Source organism: Tripterygium wilfordii, chromosome 1 (assembly GCF_013401445.1).
Source record: "Tripterygium wilfordii isolate XIE 37 chromosome 1, ASM1340144v1, whole genome shotgun sequence".
Classification (NCBI taxonomy): domain Eukaryota; kingdom Viridiplantae; phylum Streptophyta; class Magnoliopsida; order Celastrales; family Celastraceae; genus Tripterygium; species Tripterygium wilfordii.
Genome location: NC_052232.1, coordinates 10,683,055 through 10,701,936, shown reverse-complemented (window position 1 = coordinate 10,701,936; position 18,882 = coordinate 10,683,055). Strand labels below are relative to the sequence as shown.

At 38.2% G+C, this 18,882-nt stretch overlaps 4 protein-coding genes and 1 pseudogene across 6 annotated transcripts; 2 read left to right on the top strand and 3 right to left on the bottom strand.

Moving 5' to 3' along the window:
- Positions 1-781: 781 nt before the first annotated feature.
- LOC120001500 (methyltransferase-like protein 23) lies at positions 782-5,399 on the bottom strand. Of its 2 annotated transcripts, none has more exons than XM_038849866.1 (8): positions 5,195-5,399; positions 5,023-5,127; positions 4,864-4,950; positions 3,846-3,896; positions 3,483-3,576; positions 3,299-3,383; positions 1,906-3,192; positions 782-1,819 (listed from the first exon to the last, which is right to left on the bottom strand). In XM_038849866.1, the coding sequence occupies exons 1-7, from the start codon at positions 5,342-5,344 to the stop codon at positions 3,048-3,050; spliced, it is 717 nt and encodes a 238-aa protein (XP_038705794.1). In that variant the 5' UTR covers positions 5,345-5,399; the 3' UTR covers positions 782-1,819; positions 1,906-3,047. The 2 variants fall into 2 exon arrangements, with proteins under 2 accessions (XP_038705794.1, XP_038705802.1); XM_038849874.1 differs by having other exon boundaries at positions 782-1,816.
- Positions 1,203-2,961, top strand: LOC119996715 (peroxidase 64-like). The gene is made up of 6 exons (XM_038843457.1): positions 1,203-1,310; positions 1,452-1,790; positions 1,924-2,040; positions 2,172-2,251; positions 2,347-2,494; positions 2,788-2,961. Exons 1-6 carry the CDS (start codon positions 1,203-1,205, stop codon positions 2,959-2,961), a joined length of 966 nt encoding a protein of 321 aa, XP_038699385.1.
- A 1,592-nt stretch (positions 5,400-6,991) lies between the features above and the next one.
- LOC119998808 (la-related protein 1B) lies at positions 6,992-12,685 on the top strand. Of its 2 annotated transcripts, none has more exons than XM_038846261.1 (6): positions 6,992-7,702; positions 8,759-9,080; positions 9,153-9,297; positions 9,391-9,481; positions 11,313-11,384; positions 11,530-12,685. In XM_038846261.1, exons 1-6 carry the CDS (start codon positions 7,241-7,243, stop codon positions 11,827-11,829), a joined length of 1,392 nt encoding a protein of 463 aa, XP_038702189.1. In that variant the 5' UTR covers positions 6,992-7,240; the 3' UTR covers positions 11,830-12,685. The 2 variants fall into 2 exon arrangements, with proteins under 2 accessions (XP_038702189.1, XP_038702181.1); XM_038846253.1 differs by having other exon boundaries at positions 6,995-7,702; positions 8,711-9,080.
- A 1,142-nt stretch (positions 12,686-13,827) lies between these two features.
- LOC119996708 lies at positions 13,828-15,113 on the bottom strand (annotated as a pseudogene).
- A 2,638-nt stretch (positions 15,114-17,751) lies between these two features.
- On the bottom strand, positions 17,752-18,538 carry LOC119999566 (E3 ubiquitin-protein ligase RNF167-like). Its single transcript, XM_038847212.1, has one exon. The coding sequence runs from the start codon at positions 18,457-18,459 to the stop codon at positions 18,106-18,108; it is 354 nt and encodes a 117-aa protein (XP_038703140.1). The 5' UTR covers positions 18,460-18,538; the 3' UTR covers positions 17,752-18,105.
- Between the last annotated feature and the right edge of the window lie 344 nt (positions 18,539-18,882).

The following is an 18,882-nucleotide window of genomic DNA, read 5'->3' as shown; positions in this document are numbered from 1 at the left end:
TCCATATTAACAACAGCAAGCCTGTGAGTTTCTTTCTCGATCTCAGGTATGTTTTCCATCTGTTCCACACATATTCCCAATTAATCGGACTCCACATATTTGATCCATCACATATATTTTCAATTAAAGTTGAGTGTGATGTGGGTGCAAGTGAAGATACAAATAGTTCTCATAGAGTTTCAATTTCTTCCAATTTCATTCTGAGCAAGCAAACTGAAGCTAATCATTCAAAATTGATCAAAAGAATCAACGAAGGAAAGCATACAGGTACTTCAATCTCGTCCTCCTCGACCAGCCCTTCGTCCTCTTCCTCTTCCGTTGTAGATTCATATCCGTCCCTCTCCTCGCCGTCTTCCTTTCCTCCTCCTCCTCCTCTTCCTCTTCCTGATCAGTCGAACTGCTTACCGCCATCTCGGCAGCAACTTTCCTAGATTCCTCCTCGCTCTGACTTTCACTCTCCTCTACAAAATCCACTCTGTCGCTCAGAATCTTCTCCTTCTCATCCCTTTTCCCCTCCTCTTCTTCTTCATCAATTCGATAATAATGGCGGAGGCCGCTTCCGGACTTCTGTCTCTTCCGCTTGCCTCGCTTATCGAGCGGAGCAGCAGATGAACCGAAATTCTTGTCAGTGAACATCCGTTCAAAGCGGGAATCGATTGCGACCTTCGCCTTGTGCTTCGGAACCTACTGGAACCGCGGGTCCGAGTGCGCGGAAGCAAACCGGGAGTCCTCGACCATCTTGCCGGCGGTAGATTCATACCTGTCATTCTTGTTATGCTCCTTCTTCCTCTTTTTCTGGTCTGCATTTTTCGAGCCCATCTTGGGAGTATGCGCGCGGCGACGGAGAGTAGTGGCGGTCTTAACGGTCCTCTAGGTTCAACAGATAACCACCCCGAAGAAGAGACAAGAAGACCGGGAGTAAAACAGCTTCGTAATGGACTGGGCCTACTTTTATATACAAGGCCCAAAAATAAGAACCTACATAATCGATGTGGATCAGATTTTGTTTTGGGCTTTTCTTCATGGATTTAAGAATAGATGGGCTCCTCCATTAGCAATAGACTGGACCTACATCTTTAGACTCGCGGAGGCGAAATGTTTTCCTGAAATAAATCCAAATCCCATGTATGAAATCCCTCATCTCCCACTTCACACCTCGGAACGCACCGTTCTTATAGAAAGACACATCTTCTTAACCCGACATGACTGGGGAGAGGAAATGTTCCTTTTTTCTAGGGTACTCCAGGGAACAGATCCAGTGGAGACAGGGGGTGGGGCACGTAGCTCAGAGGATTAGAGCATGTGGAAGGGTATGAATATCAGTTCAGGTACTCCGGAGCGGATAATCCTTTGGATACAAAAATCGCATCCACATATACCATAGTCATGCTTTGATTCCTTCAATTCAAAGACAGTTACAGAGAGCTTAGAGGGAATCCATACAATGACAGTCATTTTGTGCTCCTTTTCCATCATTCTATTCACTGGGAGCTTCACTAAACTTGAATTACTACAAGAAGACATGCCCTGATGAAGAGTTCATAGTTGCAGAAGCACTCACGAATGTAATCATGGAAGACAAAACAGTAGCTGCAGCCTTACTCAGAAAGCATTTTCATGAATGTTTCATAAGGGTACGTAGGAAATCATCTCCTTTAAAGCTGTCTATAATCCAATCATATACCTATGTAATTGACAATCCCAAGAAAGAATTGGGAGCTGTGTGTTCTGGTGTGGCATCATCAATTGCTGATATCTTGGCTCTTGCTGCCAGAAATGCAGTTGGTCTTGTAAGAGACTCCAGACAAGCTAAAATCTTCTGCATAATTATTCACAGTAGTTAAATTGGCAGAAAATTGAAACCAAACAATGACAGGTAAAACAATGAAAGTAAGCACATCTTACTCTGAATTTTGTTTTAAGTTGTGGAGGTCCAGTGAAACAAGACAATTGCCATCCTCGACCTTTGGCACATCTCAGCTGCAACAAAGCTTTTCTCAGAGAGGTTTATCCATGAATGACCTAGTGGGTCTTATGCAGGTAAACAAAGCATGACTGCACCAGTTATTGTCTACTCTTACTTCCCCCAACCAAATGACAGTGTCGGCATAACTGAACTCTTATGCAGGAGGGCATACTCTAGGATTTTCTCATTGTTCATCTTTCTAAAGTATAATCCACAATTTCAACGCCACAAACGAAGTAGATCCTTCAATGCATCCATCCTCTGCAGAAAGCTTAAAGACAGTGTGTCCAGTAAAAAAAAATCAAGAGAATAATACTGGTGCCACCATGGATCCTTCTGCAATCACTTTTGATAACACATACTTCAAATTAATCTTCCAGGGAAAATGCATCCTCTTCAGACCAAGCTCTACTCAGTACTCCTAAGACTAAAGACTTGGTCCCTAAGTTTGCTAGTTCACAAGGAGCTCTCTCAGAGGCCTTCATGAACTCCATGATCAAGATGAACAGCATGACAGGTGGACAGGAGGTTAGGAAGGACTGTAGAGTTGTAAACTAGTAATTACTTAAGGTTTTGTCAGCTATGGTTATGAGAGCTGGGTAATCAAGTAAAGGGACTAGTTATTTTTTCTTTCTTTAACGAAAAAAATTGAGGGACAGCAAAAGCCTTAATCAAGGGTTGGCCGTTTTACTTCAAATCAATGCAATGGAGAATGATATTATTTCAGAAAGCTCAGGCACGTTACGTGGAAGAAATTTATAGGTTTTTACCTTTATTTGGAAACGAATACATGTAGTAGATTCCCATTAAATTTCTCATAGCTGACCCCAGCCTTTTGTGATAAAAACTTGGATGAAGACCTTTTATTTGTCAGGGACAATGATCACCTTTACAAAAGGTTTGCTCCTAACCATTTCGTCCTCAGGGCAGTGATTGGAAATTGGAATCCCTCCCATCTCCAAATAAAAGAGAAGAAAAACAAACCGATCAATTGAAGGAAAAAAAGCAGCTTTCGATTTTGCAGTAGCTGGATCTCTGTGCAGCTGCATATGCTGATAAAAGGCAATAATAACTTAAATTTTTAAGCCTTCAGTACTATCTCTGCCAATTGAATGTTGCCACTAAGCCCAGATGCCTTATAGGATGGCATGAAGGAGAAGGCATCAAGAAGCTTCGCACACTTTAAACCCCATTTGACCATCAAAAACTCAATAAGATGATTACCACTGGGCATAGATAGAAACAAATAAATTAATGAAAATGACGAAAGTTCGGAACTATCTTTCTGTGTGCATAAAATTACACCAGAATCCCAAGCAGATCGAAGCATACCTCCGGTTGTGATAAGTAGTTATGAAAACTGAGCCCGGAGAATTCTGGAGCAAGAATGTCACTGTGGCGAAAAGGTCATCGAAGGCTTGCCAAAAATGCAAAAAGGAATAAGTTTTTCAGCCCATATAAACCTGTATATTCTAAGAAAAGGTAGGGATTAAGATTGTAGAGAAAATCAGGTTACCACTTGCATCATAGAATACATCAGCCCCGAGAATAATTTTAGGTTGCAAATTGAATATAGATGCATCCCAAACTCCCCATGTAAGCCCCAATACCTAGAAAACAGAAAATTTGTCACAAACGACCACTTAAATCCATTTATGGTAGAATATGAAGACATGATTTAAACATCACGGTTGAAGACATTGAGCAAGCGACAAAGATTTGGTTGTATTTTCTGGTCATTAAATCTGGTTTAAAAGAGAATAATATTTTTCATTGCAGCCTCTTGAAATAGGCCAACAAGATAGAAGGACATCCTCTTAATGTGCAAATTTGTTAATACAATATGAAGACAATGATAACAGAAATGCGGATAGCTTACTTTACACTTGATTTTGTTTAGTTCGCACACTCTTTTAACGTTATCCAGCACCTGAAGATCAAGAGCAGTAGCATTGTAATATTTTTTAGTATGAGAAGAACTCATGAAAACACAATAACAGAGGCACAAGGGGGAACAGCAACTAACATATGAACTGAAGTAACATGCAGAATATAACTTGAAGCCTCCCTTAACTCCTACTAAGCTATCATTTCAAATATCATCATAACAATTCATTTTGATTAAATATCAAACCCCTATTGGACCAAAACTGTAAGTTCTCGTATAGGAGCATTGGTCTTTTCACTAATTCTTTACAATAGAAAAATCGGCATAAAATTGTCACTCCGCCTACCTATTTTCAATTTCCCAGTGTTGACACAGCCAACATGAAACGTGGACAGAAAAATCTCATTTAACATTATGATGTTTTCCAATTAGTCTTTCGCTAAAGATTCATGTAAGTCCAAATTTACGAAATTGAGACTTGCTCATTTGAGTCTTTTTCCCAAAAGTTTCAAGTCGCCTACATGAATTTATGAGAAAATTGCATTTCTCATTTTGATTCATGTTCATATGTTCGGCAAAGTTTTACCTTGACTGCCGACCTACCGCAACCCTCTCCGGCTCTCCTCTATCTGAACTTGGGACCGACTGCAAGCGCAAGCGGATTTAAACAGAGACTTGCTGTCGTCGTTAAAATATCAGCATACATTATCAAACTCAACTTAATTAACTATTGATTCTCAGCTTTGGTGAGCTTCCCTCAATTCAAATATGACACCAAAGTCTACCTCTTTTCATCATCTAAGCTTAATTTCTGTTACTCTGAAGTCTGAACAGATAAATTGATAGAAAATTGGATACAAACAAAAATATCACCTCCTTAATACATTTTAACACAAGTATATGAGGTCACAAACAAATGATCGCAAATCATAAAACTAAACCTCAATTACTCATCGCAAATGACTTCATAAAGTAACAGAAGTTGCAACATTTGCAAGTGATTTTATACCTCTACTCCGTCGGAATTATCTGTCAAAGTGACATCGGCACCTAATTTTGCAGCAACCAAACCTGGCAATGCAGTTCCAGCTCCAAGCTGAAAACTAAGAAATCAATTAAAAACACAATAAAGGATAAGAGGGGTCAAACGTACTCTGCGAGGATTCACCTCGACCACACTTGTGCCAGAAAAGCGTGATCTCTGTTGCCAAACATACTCTGCGAGGATTTTGCTACATGGCCACACAAACAGACCGTATTCTTCCTTCATGTTCTGATTCAATATCAAAAATTACTCCCAACAATAATGATTCTAATAAGAAGAAGAGAAAGTGGAGTACCTCGATGATTGAGACTGAAAAAGGCGGTTCATCCGAGTCTTCACCGAAAGAATGACGAGATATCGTTGTCATTAGCTGGTCTGACGGTTCCTCATCATCATCACTGCTGTCCACATCGTTCGCCGGTACCAAACATTTCACGGAATCCATCGCCGGTCTTGTCCTCCGTGCACTCTCGATGAACCTTATGAGTTGTAAACCACGTCGAAACGCTGCGTTTGGTAGAATGAACCGTTTGGGGCTAACTTAGTACTTTCACTATCAGTTTAAAGAGTGGACGGTCGTGATGAAACCAAGACCACTGAATTGAGTCAGATATAATATCACAGGCTCAGACCGTTGGTGGCACGCGGATAAACCTAGACCACTCCCCCATGTCAATTAGTCTTTTCACCTCCGTATCATCAAGTGAAATGGTACAAGAATAAACAAAACTGTACAAATCTCATGTATTCATGGAAAATGATAAACTCAAATCGAACAACATGGTTGACTTGTATGAAGTGTGAATTTATGTTATACTTGTTGATCTTGTTTTTTTAGTTCAGAAAAGGAAACCAGATAATAGTGAACGGATTAATGTGAGATTTTTGCACGTAGGAACAAATTAGTACATGGTAGAATACTTATATGAATCCAACATCGCCTCTTCTGCAAGCAAAGCCGTTGCTTGTAAAAGAGCCAAAATAGGCCATTCCAGTATTATTAGCCATAGTCCTTGGGCCTGTGAACTTTTTACAGGCCCGTGATGAAGAGTTGACAAACTGGCCCCACATCATTCCATGGGCTGGGTTAACTTTAGAAGCCTCGGTTTTTTTCACGTGTGGACGTTTCAGCACTCGGGCAGTTGAACTTGAACTCTTGAAGGGTTGTTGTAGGCAGATGCTGGCCCACCAAGACAATTCTGAGAATCTAATATAAATAATATACATATAAAAAAATTAATAGTAGACTTTGACTAATGGACTGGATTTGACTTGAATTTTCTCTCTATATAAATTCTTTTATGAGCGGCGTAGACCATCTCAAACTCTATTTCTTTTTTTTAATAAGTACGTAGGAGTGGGTTACTCAAATTCGAATATATGTTTTAACCATTTCACTTGAGAGGCGGTTGACTATCTGTCTCAAACCCAATGTCTTTGTATTGCTATTTAGAGTTTCCAAATTATTATATTTTTGAGATTTTTTATGAATGAGGAAACTAATAACAATCTTAAATCTTATGATCATCCCAAATCTTAAATCTTATGATCGTCACCATTTTTAAGAATCTAATGATAGATATTTCTTAAATGGAGCATATATGGATTGAAGTTATTAACTAAAATGAAATAAAAACTTGTTTGAGGAGTTGTCTTTTCCTAGGCATGAACGTGTATAACAAACTATATAGAGCTACAATATCATCCTTCATGGTACATCCAATTAATCACTAAGTTAATTATCGAATTATAAGTAATTAAATTATTTTGAACAAATTTTTTTTTGAAATACCATGGAAAATATATTTATACTTGAAAATCGAACCTTGAATACACATATTCATAATTCAATCGATTGTTAACCCAACAAATTTTACAAAGCCTACAGACAAGTGGATGAATACATGCAAATGTGTTTGCCAGCTGTTATTATAATATTAAAAAACTCAATATTGTTAACGTGGAAATTTTCTATTGGGTATTGCATCGTGTGTGTTGAAACTTGAAACCTAATTTCATTGTAATAAGGAATAGGTAGTTGAGGTAAATATGGAATTAGAACGAGGATATATACGTAAAATCAACCCACAATTCCTTGAGTAAAGCCACGAGAGAGAGAGAGTAGGGAATAAACGGAGGCAACATCGTCTCCCTGTACGACGATCTCTTTTCCGGCGATCTCATCGTTTCGTCGATTTTTGGAAACCGAGCTCTCTCTTGTAAACCCTAAATTACCTTTGGCATTGCTCTCTACACCGATCTTTTATTTATCTTCGTTTTTGTTTTTACCGTCGATCAAAAGTACTATACCTCGACGGAAAATCTGATTGTTTGATTGCCTATGTCTATCAACAACAACAAAAGTACTAATACCTCGACGCTAACGGAGACAGTGAATGATCACTCTCCTCGTCACCGGGATACTGGAGGGAGCAAGAGCCCTCAATCTCGGCGTACAGGAAAGGGAGTGATACCACCTTGGACGCAGATTGTGCGAGGTGGAGAATCGGAACTGATCGCGGCTGCACCTTCATCGCCGGTGGCTGTTGTGGCTGAGCAGCAGGGGATGCCTGCGACTGCGGGTTCCGTTGAAGAAACTGTGGAGAATGGGCCTGGGCCCAATGGCAATGCTGGGAAGAGGCCGGCTTGGGACAAGCCTTCGAATGGGGATTTTGTGCTCGTCATGGGAGCCGATTCCTGGCCTCCGCTATCTGATTCAGCTAGGGCTTCCTCCAAGTCCTCTTCAGAGTCATTGAAAGGATTAGATGGATCTTCGCCATCGCTCCCCATTCCGGCTACGCAGGTTTGGCTTGTCTACTTTCTATTGCACATATTTACCATTTTGGTCTGTTTGGTGTCTGAAGGAGTATATGTTTTCCTGCATTGGGTTTTCATTATAGAGGAAAGTAAAGAAGTTTGATTGTCTATCCAAAGGAATTATTAAAACTCAAAACGATATTATCATTCAGTATAGAGAACTAATATCTAAAAGACCGAAGAAAAAGAAAGGAACTTGGAACTTTATAGGCACTGCATTGTTCACTGGTACCAGACCAAAATATTAATTGGAGAAAATATTCGGTGCTCAATTAAAATTGTTTGAAGAAAATTAGGGTTAGAACATTATTCTATCTCATTTCACAGAACCAATAATGATTTTTTACAATTCGTAATCGATACTAGCTATTAATTTAACTGGCCATATTATAAATGTTATTTTGTTAGGTAGAGGGAAATAAGAACACATTCGCGTGTCATATACTAATTAAGAGAGAACCTTGACTTAATTTTTAGCATCCAGCTTAATATAACTTTAAACTATTATTAATAGTAAATTAATCATACTTCTTCTAATCACCTTATTTCTTTATTTTTTAAATTCAAAAATTGGGGATGTTTCATTATTATATAGGATCATTTGAAACGCATTGATGTTTAATATTTAATACTCTCTTTTCAGGGTCAATTTGGTTTAAGTTTTTCCTTCCATGGAATTAAGGTTGTTATGAAACCAAATAAATAGTAAGGAAAGAACAAGATTGAAATTCGTTAAGACAATAGAAGAATGGAAAGCAAATGATACTTTGCGCAATAGTAATTATGGGGACATCAGCTAAATATTCCTTCGTGCTTTTGATTTGAAGTTAAAATGGGTGAAATGATTTAACATTTCCTACACTGAATTTGAGGTTAGACTGAATTTGTTTAGGGATGTAAGTATGTAACAATGTTTATTTCAACGATGTTGATTTCAACCATGATGAGTGATTGTCAATTTTCTCATCATTTATTTGCAATGTGTGTACTATAGATGGCTGGAACTGCTCCTAATTTGGTTACTACACCACCTGCGCGGCAGAAGCACAATGGTGGCAATGGAAATGGATCTTCTAACGGTCCATCTCCTAGGAGTGGATTTACCCATAGTGGCAATGATCAACCACGCAATTCCTTTAGAAACCGTAATGGTGGTCACCATTCACGTGGAGATGGTTCTCATCACCACAATGGGGGCAGACGTGATCAGGACCGGGGGAATTTCTACGGTAGAGATTCGCAGCCGCAGAGATTTATGCAAAGGCTTAGACATGTACCACCACAACAGGCTGCTCCTAATTCCAATCCTTACATCGGACCACCACCTATGCGGCCTCCCTTCCCTGCTCCAATGGCATTTCCTGGTAAATTTTAATTAAATTTAAATTACTTTTTATATATCTGTTGGGTTGTATCTGATCTCTATTCTATTTCAGATTTTGTACCTCCTGTCTATTTTTATCCTCCTCCAGAATCACTTAGGGGTATGCCTTTAGTTGCGCCAATACCGCCAATGTTCTTTCCTACTCCAGACCCCAACATATATTCTAAGATAGTGCAGCAAGTTAATTATTGGTTCAGGTAGCAATGCATTACCCACATCCACTGACTCCTCTTATTTCAAGTTTTTTCTGGAAGTTGACTGCAGTTTCATGTCGTATTTGTTTATGAAAGTGGTGACAATTTGGCTAAGGATATATACCTGCGGAAGAACATGGATGACCAGGGGTGGGTTTCAATTGAATTAATAGCAGGCTTCAAGAAGGTGAGTAATACTCAAGTGGTTTCTGTTTATAATGATTGTATGTGATTTTTATGTCTTCATAGATTACTGACTTAGCCGCCACAATAATCAGGTTCTTTTTTCAAAATGTTCTTCACTGATGCTTATCAAGATCCCAATTTTTGTTTTTGCCTCTTTTTTTTTTTTTTCTTGTTTAAAGGTATCAATAACTAATTTCGATTTTGAAGAGAAACTTAATTATGGTACTACTGGTTACTAGTTGCCTCTGCTGCCGCTGTAGACTAAAGACACCAGTAGTGAAACGAAAACTGTAAAAAGAAATTAGAAAGGGAAAAGCTTAACAGATTATTAATAGTGGTCCATAAATTTATCTAAATTTAGATATTTCATTGTATTTGATTAATAGTGGTCCATAATTTTTGGGACGTGTAGGCTTTATTATTCACTAAGTGCTCTCATAGTATATGTAATAGTTTAGCTTTTGAGTCACCACAGTCTCTTGAAAGGCGGTTATATTGCCTATAGGTAATGTTAGACGCTATTGTATCTGCTTTTCTCCTAGAAAACTTTTTTAACACTCCAAAAAAAACTAAAAAAGTAGTCTGCTTAGGTTGAAGTTTGAGTTGCACCCCTTTTGAGTCACCACAGCCTCTTATACTCATGCATATATGTATCAAGCAAGATTGTCATTATCGCATTCTAAATACTCTTGCATAAGTCTCACCATAAGATAAGAGTCTTATCAACCCCCTTGCATCTTGCTGAAGATCCACAGGTAGTGATGTTATGGATTAGATTTGATAACAGCCAAAGTCATAACTATTAGTTATTAAACCTCATTTGGCCTAAGCAACATTCCTTGTTTCTCAGCCTCTTTTTTGAGGTTGGTAGTTTAGGCACAACTGATACATTTGATGTAGCAATAACGACGCTATGGCCATAATAAGGAATGGTTGTTTCAATCCCGAGTCAGCGGTTGTTAGTAACCAATCATCCCCAAAAAGTTTCTTCAATTTTGTATCCTTGTCAATTTTCATTTGCTTAGATGTCTTTATGTTTTCCATGTCCTGGATGCTATACAGTTGATTACCTCAATGATATCAAGCTACCAACAAAACGAACTTTATGCTTAGCTTTCCTTTGATGATAGATGCAATGGCATTTTGCATGTGGTTTGGTGATTGTTGGGAGCTGGCATTGTATTTTGTGATATTAGGACTCTTAAATGTATTGTGAATTTCTATGATGTCACCTTTGATTAATGTTATTTCAGTGTTAATTCTTATGCTCTCTATATTACTGGCCAAAGATTCATTCATACAACCTAGTGGCCTAGCCAGTACGTGTGCGCCTGTATGTTAATGAGTTGGATAGGAACCTTAATCGCTGAATTATTATGTGATGCTGTACAGTTGTGAAATTAAAATTGCTCAGTGTTTGAAACAAGATGAAGAATCTGATTGCTCTCCATTCTTTCCGAGAAATAAAACTATTAGAAACAATGAAATGCAAGATATAAACCTGGACAATCATAAACGAACTGTTGGAATTAGTGCTTTGATTTCTAGCAACCTTTGATGTATCTCTGACGTTTGGATTTTTTATTTTTTAACTTAAACTATGGAAGCTCATCTGCGTCGACTATGTAACTATTTTTATTATTCTTTGTCTTTTTGGTTCCAGTATCCCACTTTCTTTCTACGGGTACTATATGTTGAATTTGATGATTTCTGCCACAAGCCAAACAATTTATAGTTTTATTACCAAGTGGTTGGTAGTGTCGCACTCCTGCTAGATCCTTTAAGTGAGTCGTCAGTGCAAAGACAATATCTTTCTGTGACTTTTTTTGCAGGTTGCTGAATTAACTAACAATATCCAACTTATCCTGGATGCTTTGAGAAGTTCAACCGTGGTTGAAGTGCAGGTATACTTTTTGTGAATACTTGTTAAGGTTTGGCGCTATAGAAACTTTCTGATATTTGAGAAAATTATGGCTGTATTGGTTGTTTGGTACTGTTTACCTTCATTAATCCATCGTGATCAGTTATGCACTTTCCTTCGTAATGCAGGGTAACAAAGTAAGGAGGCGCAATGATTGGGAGAGATGGATAATGCCTCAGGTTCAAGTTCCAAGTGCTCCCAGTCCTCAGTCTACACTGATAGCTGGTGTTCAAAGCATTTCGCTCGAGGACAAAACATCTAACCAAGCAGATCTTCATCCAGAAGTATTTCTGAGGAGATCGTCATCCCGTGATGTGAACAATCAGTCACAAGAACATAGTGGTGAGGGGAAAAGACTCCTGGGAAGTCTATCAAATTTGGATCATTCTACTTCAGCAAGAAATTTGAATAAGGACGATGAGTGCTAGCATGTTTTCTTTTGAAGACTTGTTCTTGGAAGAAAGAAGGAGAGAGTGAGGTATAACGACAATGATAAAAACATCTTAGATTATAGAACAGTTATAATCTTGCCCTGGTACAATGAGACCCAATTTCTTATGGTGCTAAATAGGCAGGTGATTTAAGAGGGGAAAGATGCAGCAATACTAAGGGGGGAAGATATAGAAAAAGAATGGGGAAAAGAGGTGGTAGGATTTTGAACTAGTAGCATGGACTCCTGGTATACCTCTATATGTTGTTTCTGGGGATCCCATCTTTCACTCTATTTTTCGTAGGCTTGGGTCCTATCTGGGGAATTTTTTTGTTTTGCTTCCTCTTACTGCCCCCTCAGGTGGTTTTTCTTTTTTTTCAGTTCTTTGGGGTTCTTTGGGGTCGGATTAATCCTCTGATACAGGGAATTAAATATTGAGATTGATTGGAAAGAAATTTTTAGGTGGTTTTTGTCTGCAGAATTGTGGGAAGCAAGGATGGATGCTGCTGCTTTGCTTGCGCCATGCTACTACTGCTCTATTTTACTAATATGGTCTCTCTCCCGCTCTCTCTCTCTCTCTAGATATTCCTCCTCTCCTTATTCACTTGCACTTAAAATGCGTTTGAGTTTTATTATTATGCTTCTCTCCTCTTTGAACTTGTGAGATTTTACTGGATAATTTGTCCTTGGGACAAAATATTTTGAGCCGAGCAGGGTTGGACTAGTTTTGGTGGATTTATATAATTGTTATGAATTGGAGCTTGTGGAACAGATCCAGCTTCAAATTATTTGTTTAAACCCTATTTTACTATTATTTATGAACATCATTGACTCTGAATAATTTGTTTGCAATATTTTTGATAGGCCTGAAGAGATTTGATGTCTCATCATGCTTGAATTGTGTCTTCGTTTAATATGTATGGTATTACACAAATCTTTATGACCCTCCTGGTCCTATCTGATCTGATATGGTCGTTCCGATGTAGACTTGAGAATGGTAGGAGCCATGGAGGATGTCTGGTTCCGCAGTTGACCAAGCTAGAAAATGAAAAATGCGCATGGACGGATCGCTTTGGACAGATGAATTCAAGCCATCGACTTTGTGGTGATAATGCTACCAAAATTAGGGTTATCGGATTCATTTGGCTTGAATTACACAGTTTAGTTTATTCCTAATCATAGATCAAAGTGAATCCGGAAAGTTTTACTGTTCATGTGCAGATTGCAATGGGTTGCATCGTGTCATTGAGATCACATATCCTAAAGGACCTAAACCCAAAAGTGAAGCTGTAATTCAAACCCTTAAAATTCCCAATATGGCTTCATATAATTTGCAATATTTGAGTTGGTACGTAAAACTGTGATTTGTTTGGCAATACACTCACTCCTTCACAAGCTATACCCTATACTATAGATGTTCCTTCGAAGGTAGGGGGGGGAGGAGGGGTCACATGACATGCATTTATGCAAAAGTCGGGTCTTCAAAAGCCAATGGTCCTAGAATAGTGAGGTTGAAATGGCCATAACGCCCACCATATTCATCACTACTAGAATTTCCCATTTTTCTCGTTGGATTGTGGTTCGATCAAAGTGGCAATTTTGGGCAATAGCCTATCATTCATCGTGATTGATAGCAAGCTAATATGTAGGGGAAAAAGACAAGATAGGGATAGAAACAAAATAGATAGGGAAAAAAAAAACCATTAGATGCCAAAGAAAGAGGGCCATCAATGACTAGCAATAATAAAAAGGATAAACAAGGTCGTGCATATATATATAGACTATAGAGAGACCCAAAAGATGGAAGTGATAGCCAGTAAAGACATAATTGTCCCATCTTTTCAAACTCCACTGATCCCTTAGTCCTTTGTCATTTTTTTGGTTACAAACCATAGGAAAGCACTGTTCATAATACTCGATAAATTCACAGGCCAAGTGTAATACTTCCAAATCAGATGGGTCGATTTTAAGTTTTGGGGCAAAGTTCGTGTAAAAATTAACATCAAATCACGTGAGAATAGATGTTATAACACATAACTCCCAAACACATGTAATAAAAAATTCAAACAGCTAACTTAACCATATGAACAAACGACGATTCTTTGTTGGTTCAAATTCTTGTCATCCATCCCCCCACATAGTTCTATCATTTCCTTAACAACAAAAGAAAAACAAATCTAACACTAAGACCCATCTTATTCAAGTTCCACCCAGGTAATTTTTCTCATTCCCCTTGCATTCTTTACCAAAAACCATTGTTCATGAAACATGGAAAGAACTAGTTAGATTGGCTCTGATATCACCAATTTCTCAAAATGGAGCAGTTGACGTTCGATGAAGAGTGTGCTTTTTGGGAATCTGAGCTGCTGTTGCTAAGCACAACTGGACCTCCCCAAAACAAGTATAGACACAAGACACAATATCAAAAGCATGAAACCAGACAAACATGGCTTCCAAATGAGGAATTGTCGAATAAGTATAAAAATGGCAATGGACCCTATTTGGGTTTTCTTTATTTATGTACCTGTTCTTGCTGACTCTTGAGCCTCGCATTCTCTTCCATTAACTGTGCCACTTCAAGCTCCAGTTCATTCGTATATGCCTGTCAAAATACACTAACTTCAGAACACAATGCAATACAGAGAAAATTCAAATCACATTGACTGTAAAAAAAGGACATTCACATTCCTGCTTTCGAGCTCTTGATCGAGCTGCAGATTCTCTGTTCTTGATCATGCGCTTACGCCTTCTATCGCCGGAGATGTTATCAGATTCCTGGACCCTCTTGTTCCCAAAACAGGGTACTCCATTAGAATAACCCAAAGCCTCAAATGGGTTGGTAAAAGCAGAGCCATTTGAGCTTCCCAAGTGGTCATTAGGCTCCAGGAAATCAAACCCAGGACCAGAATTCAAGCTCAAAACAGGACTCTCATGATGGGGACTGCCATGGACGACTGTCGTCGGTGGGTCTCTGTTAAAGGGTCTGGCGAGAAAGTCTTGGAGGGTATAGTTGGGATTATTGTGAAGATGATGGTGGTGGTGGTGGTGGTGGTGATTGTGGGTTACTGCAGGCCTCGGTGTCATGATTGACTGGTCTTGAAGGAGAGTGATATCTTTCCAAACTTCTTCCATGGTTTTGGCTCCTAATGGGACTGTGATTGAAGGTGACGAACATGTAGTAGAAGAAGATATTGAAGATGAGGCTCTGTAACTGTCGAGACACTGAATTTTGTTGTTGTTTTCGGTGTAGTTAATGTCTCCACCACACCCACCAGAAAACATTTGATGACTTGAAAATCAGAGAGAAACAGAGAGAGAAGAAAAACTTGTCTTGTTCTTCTTCTACGGAGGCTCTCGCTTGTGCTCTGTTGAGATTCTTGGAAATAGTACTATATCTTTAAATACATGGTTTGACCTTAGTGAGGTGATGCAATTGGACTTGAAGAGAGACTCAAGTATGACCCAAGCCCAATGAAGTGCAGCCCACACCCAAGTTCAATGGTACTTGGTATATGTTGTATGTCGTGAAAGATCCATATGATTCATGTGAAATCGTGAGTCTCACATGATATATATGAAATTATGTGCGTCAATCTCGACATTTGGGATAATTAAGACAAAAATACTGAGATCTGTAAGACTTCTGTGAAAAACTCGAGAATTGATGTAAGAAGTGATTTCTTTAGAGTGATTTAAGAGATTGGGTGAGCTTGTTTATCGTAGAAAATCCAGCCTAAACACTACAAATCAATATTATCTATTTTGGGATAAGTCATGCATGACTTTATTCTTTTTAGGTTATCGTCATTGATTCTTAGGCTCATAAAACAAGTTGATAGGGAGATTGGAGTGCGCAATGACAACACTAGATCCACACAACCAATATTGTCTTATATGATTCAACATATGGCTACTCGACAAATACTCAATATATGATCTCAAAGTTTTTGTTGATTGTTTGGCATGTGCCATGGCGCGACTCTATCAAATCAACTCTTCTATCTCTAATTCTATTACCTTGTTTTTTTTTTGGGATAGTTGGCTACAATGTAGATTGCAACAGTTACGTGAAATCAATTTAATCTTAACCATCCCTTCAATCCAACGATCTTAAATAAATAAAGGTAAAAATCACTCAAAAAAATTATAGACCCTCATACGCTTGGATTCGTTTTCTGTCTTCACTTTCTAGCTTTTATCTCTTCCCCCCTTGTGAACATAGTTGAAATGATATTACAGGTTTATTTTTGAGTGATATTACAAGTTGTGAATGCTTAGGAGCTGATTTTAACATTGGTCGATAAAATCAATCTACAGCTTCTTTGACGGAACTAATAGAAGCAGTAGCGAAGCTCGAATCAAGGCAAGACGTCGATGGACGTGAAGCCAAGGAGTTTAGGTCTCAATCGAATTGAAGGGGAGAGGGAAGAGCATCTCAAATCTTAATCGAACAAAAGGGCAAGACGACAGAAGGAAGAGGATAGAGAGTGTAAATTTCTTTAGTATTATTTACCTTTATCATTTAAGACTGTATGATTGAATGGATGGTCAAGATTAAATCAATTTGACGGAACATTGGCTGGGGAAGGGGTCGAGCTCTAAACTTAATGTTTAGGTGTGGGAATGTATTATCAACTATTCATAATCTGATGTCTTATTGATAAATTAAACAAAATTATTTGTTGTTATTTAACACATTGCACAAATACCCACGATTTACTTTTGAACGTTACACTTCATCATCGAGGGATGAAATTTACAGAGATTGCAAAGTCTAGTCTTCCATTAGACGAGGACCAGCTGTCACCTCTGTATTACTCTGCCACAAACACTATTTGGGTCCTCCCCACTTTTAACTTTTAACTTTTAACTCCTCCTTGCTTTGGCCTTTTCTCTACCTCACCCATTGCAATGCAATACTAAAAAACAACAATATGAAAAGACAAACAGTCACTAAAAAAAACCACTACCTTTTTAACATTGAACCACAAGATGAATTTACGGTTGCCTTTTGAACATTCAATATGAATTTAAACTCGAATTATCAAACCCGTATACATGAAATTTCTTACCTAACGACTAAATGAGTTGGAGCAAAATCAACGATTGACCATAAGAGTATTGTTCTCATTATTTGCACTCTCTAAAGGAAGGGCAGCAACCAAACCAGGTACTTTCTATGTTTTGGGTTGTGCACACACTCATTCTTGTCCACTATTTCATTGATTTGACAGACTTATCAGCAAAATATAAAGAGTGACTGTCAAGACTAGAACTAGCAGAGAAAAAAAAGAAGATATTCAATTAGATTCTGATTCTTTCTATTTTTCTGCAGGTGTCACTCTATGACCCATTGGATAGAACAACATAGAGTTATATTAACCGTTGGATAACAATGTGTACCCATGTAATAGTACATCAAGTTTTGATGTTTGTGGGTCCCCAATGAATAGTACTAGGAAATTTGAGCCATTTTTTCAAGGCTTGTTTGAATTTGCATTTGCCCAACTTTCAGTTCTGTCAACCAAATCCTTGCTAACCGTTTACAAGGATCCAACTAACCTATATATACACAATAAATGTATATATGTATACAACTCCAATGGGGAAGGCTAGGGTTTTAGGCTGCTTCTTTTGGAGTGAATTAGTGTCTAAGAAAAGGTAATTCAATAGAAAAAGTATTGATCGTCTCTTGTACATATAAGGATCATGAAAATGAAATATTGCAACTTATACAAGTGATTTTGTGTTTGGGATTTCATCAATGAAGTTATTATCCACTTTTCGTCATTGCCCCCGAAAGTCATAACCACGTTGATTGTCCGAAAATCTCAAAATCTGTCCAAGTTACGGAATTGGAACAAATTTAAACTTTGCATTACTAAATTGTAACGTTTGAATATTTGACAATCAATTTCGAAAAAGTTGCATTAATCATGAGGATAAGCATGTTGGCTTATCCATATTTGTGCACTCAGAAAGATGATATTGGTAATGTCTGTGGAAGACAAATGACATTTTTTTGGGGTTGATTGACAATTCATTGTCGGGGATTTGTCAAGAGCATGCATGGAGATCAAATGATTTGTTGGCAACGGTGGGCTTATTTGGGTTGTAGATTTCAAAGCCCATAGACAAATTAGAGCCCATATTTCTTATAGAAACTGATGTCTTTTGTTTCTTCTCTCAAGTGTTCGTAAGTACATAAATGTGGTGTTGGGTATTGGGTATTGGGTGTTTAAGCAGTCAATCCAGCATCACAAGACTGCAAGATCTAAAACCCTGCTATATGGAAAGAAGAAAACCATATAACCATCTCTTCAGTGAACTCTTCTTCTGACTTCTGAACATTCTCTTCTTCTTCTTCTTCTGCCATCGAAAACCGGCAAACCGGACAGGTCCTCCGACAAGCACTAAACCACCTATCAACACATACCTTGTGAAATCTATGACGGCAAGGTAGAACCCGCATGTCTTCTCCTTCCTTGAACTTCCACAAGCACACACAACACAACTCAACACCCTCACCAGAGTTTTTTGAGTATGACATGCCATCTTTCGACTTATCTTCAACGGCACTTAGACCGACGAAATGGTAGATTAAGGCGATGAAGCTCTTGAATTCCATTTGTAGCTGGTAGAGAGAAGGGTCTTGACAGTTTTATTAGTGATATTTAATGAACCAGTTTTGAGTTGGAAGATAAAGTGTGTGTCCAGGAAAGAGTCTTATTTGTTGGTCAGTCTTTTAGCGTGGTTTGGAAGGGTGGTTAGGATTGGGAGGGGCTGATTCTGAGAGTTTAACATTAAGCAGTTGTACCTAAACAGAGAGTTACCCTCCACCATTTTGTGTAATATATTTCATAGTGTAGAGTTAAATACCTAAACTTCAGCTCTGATTTCGCTTTTATAGTTTGGTAAGTTGACGTTTTCTATCGATAATAATCACACTAAAGATCTAATCCCTCTACATTACAAATAGGTTAATGATTCATGAACATTGGCATTGATTTTCTAAACTCTCTCTAAGGAACTCTACAGAATAAGCCACTCA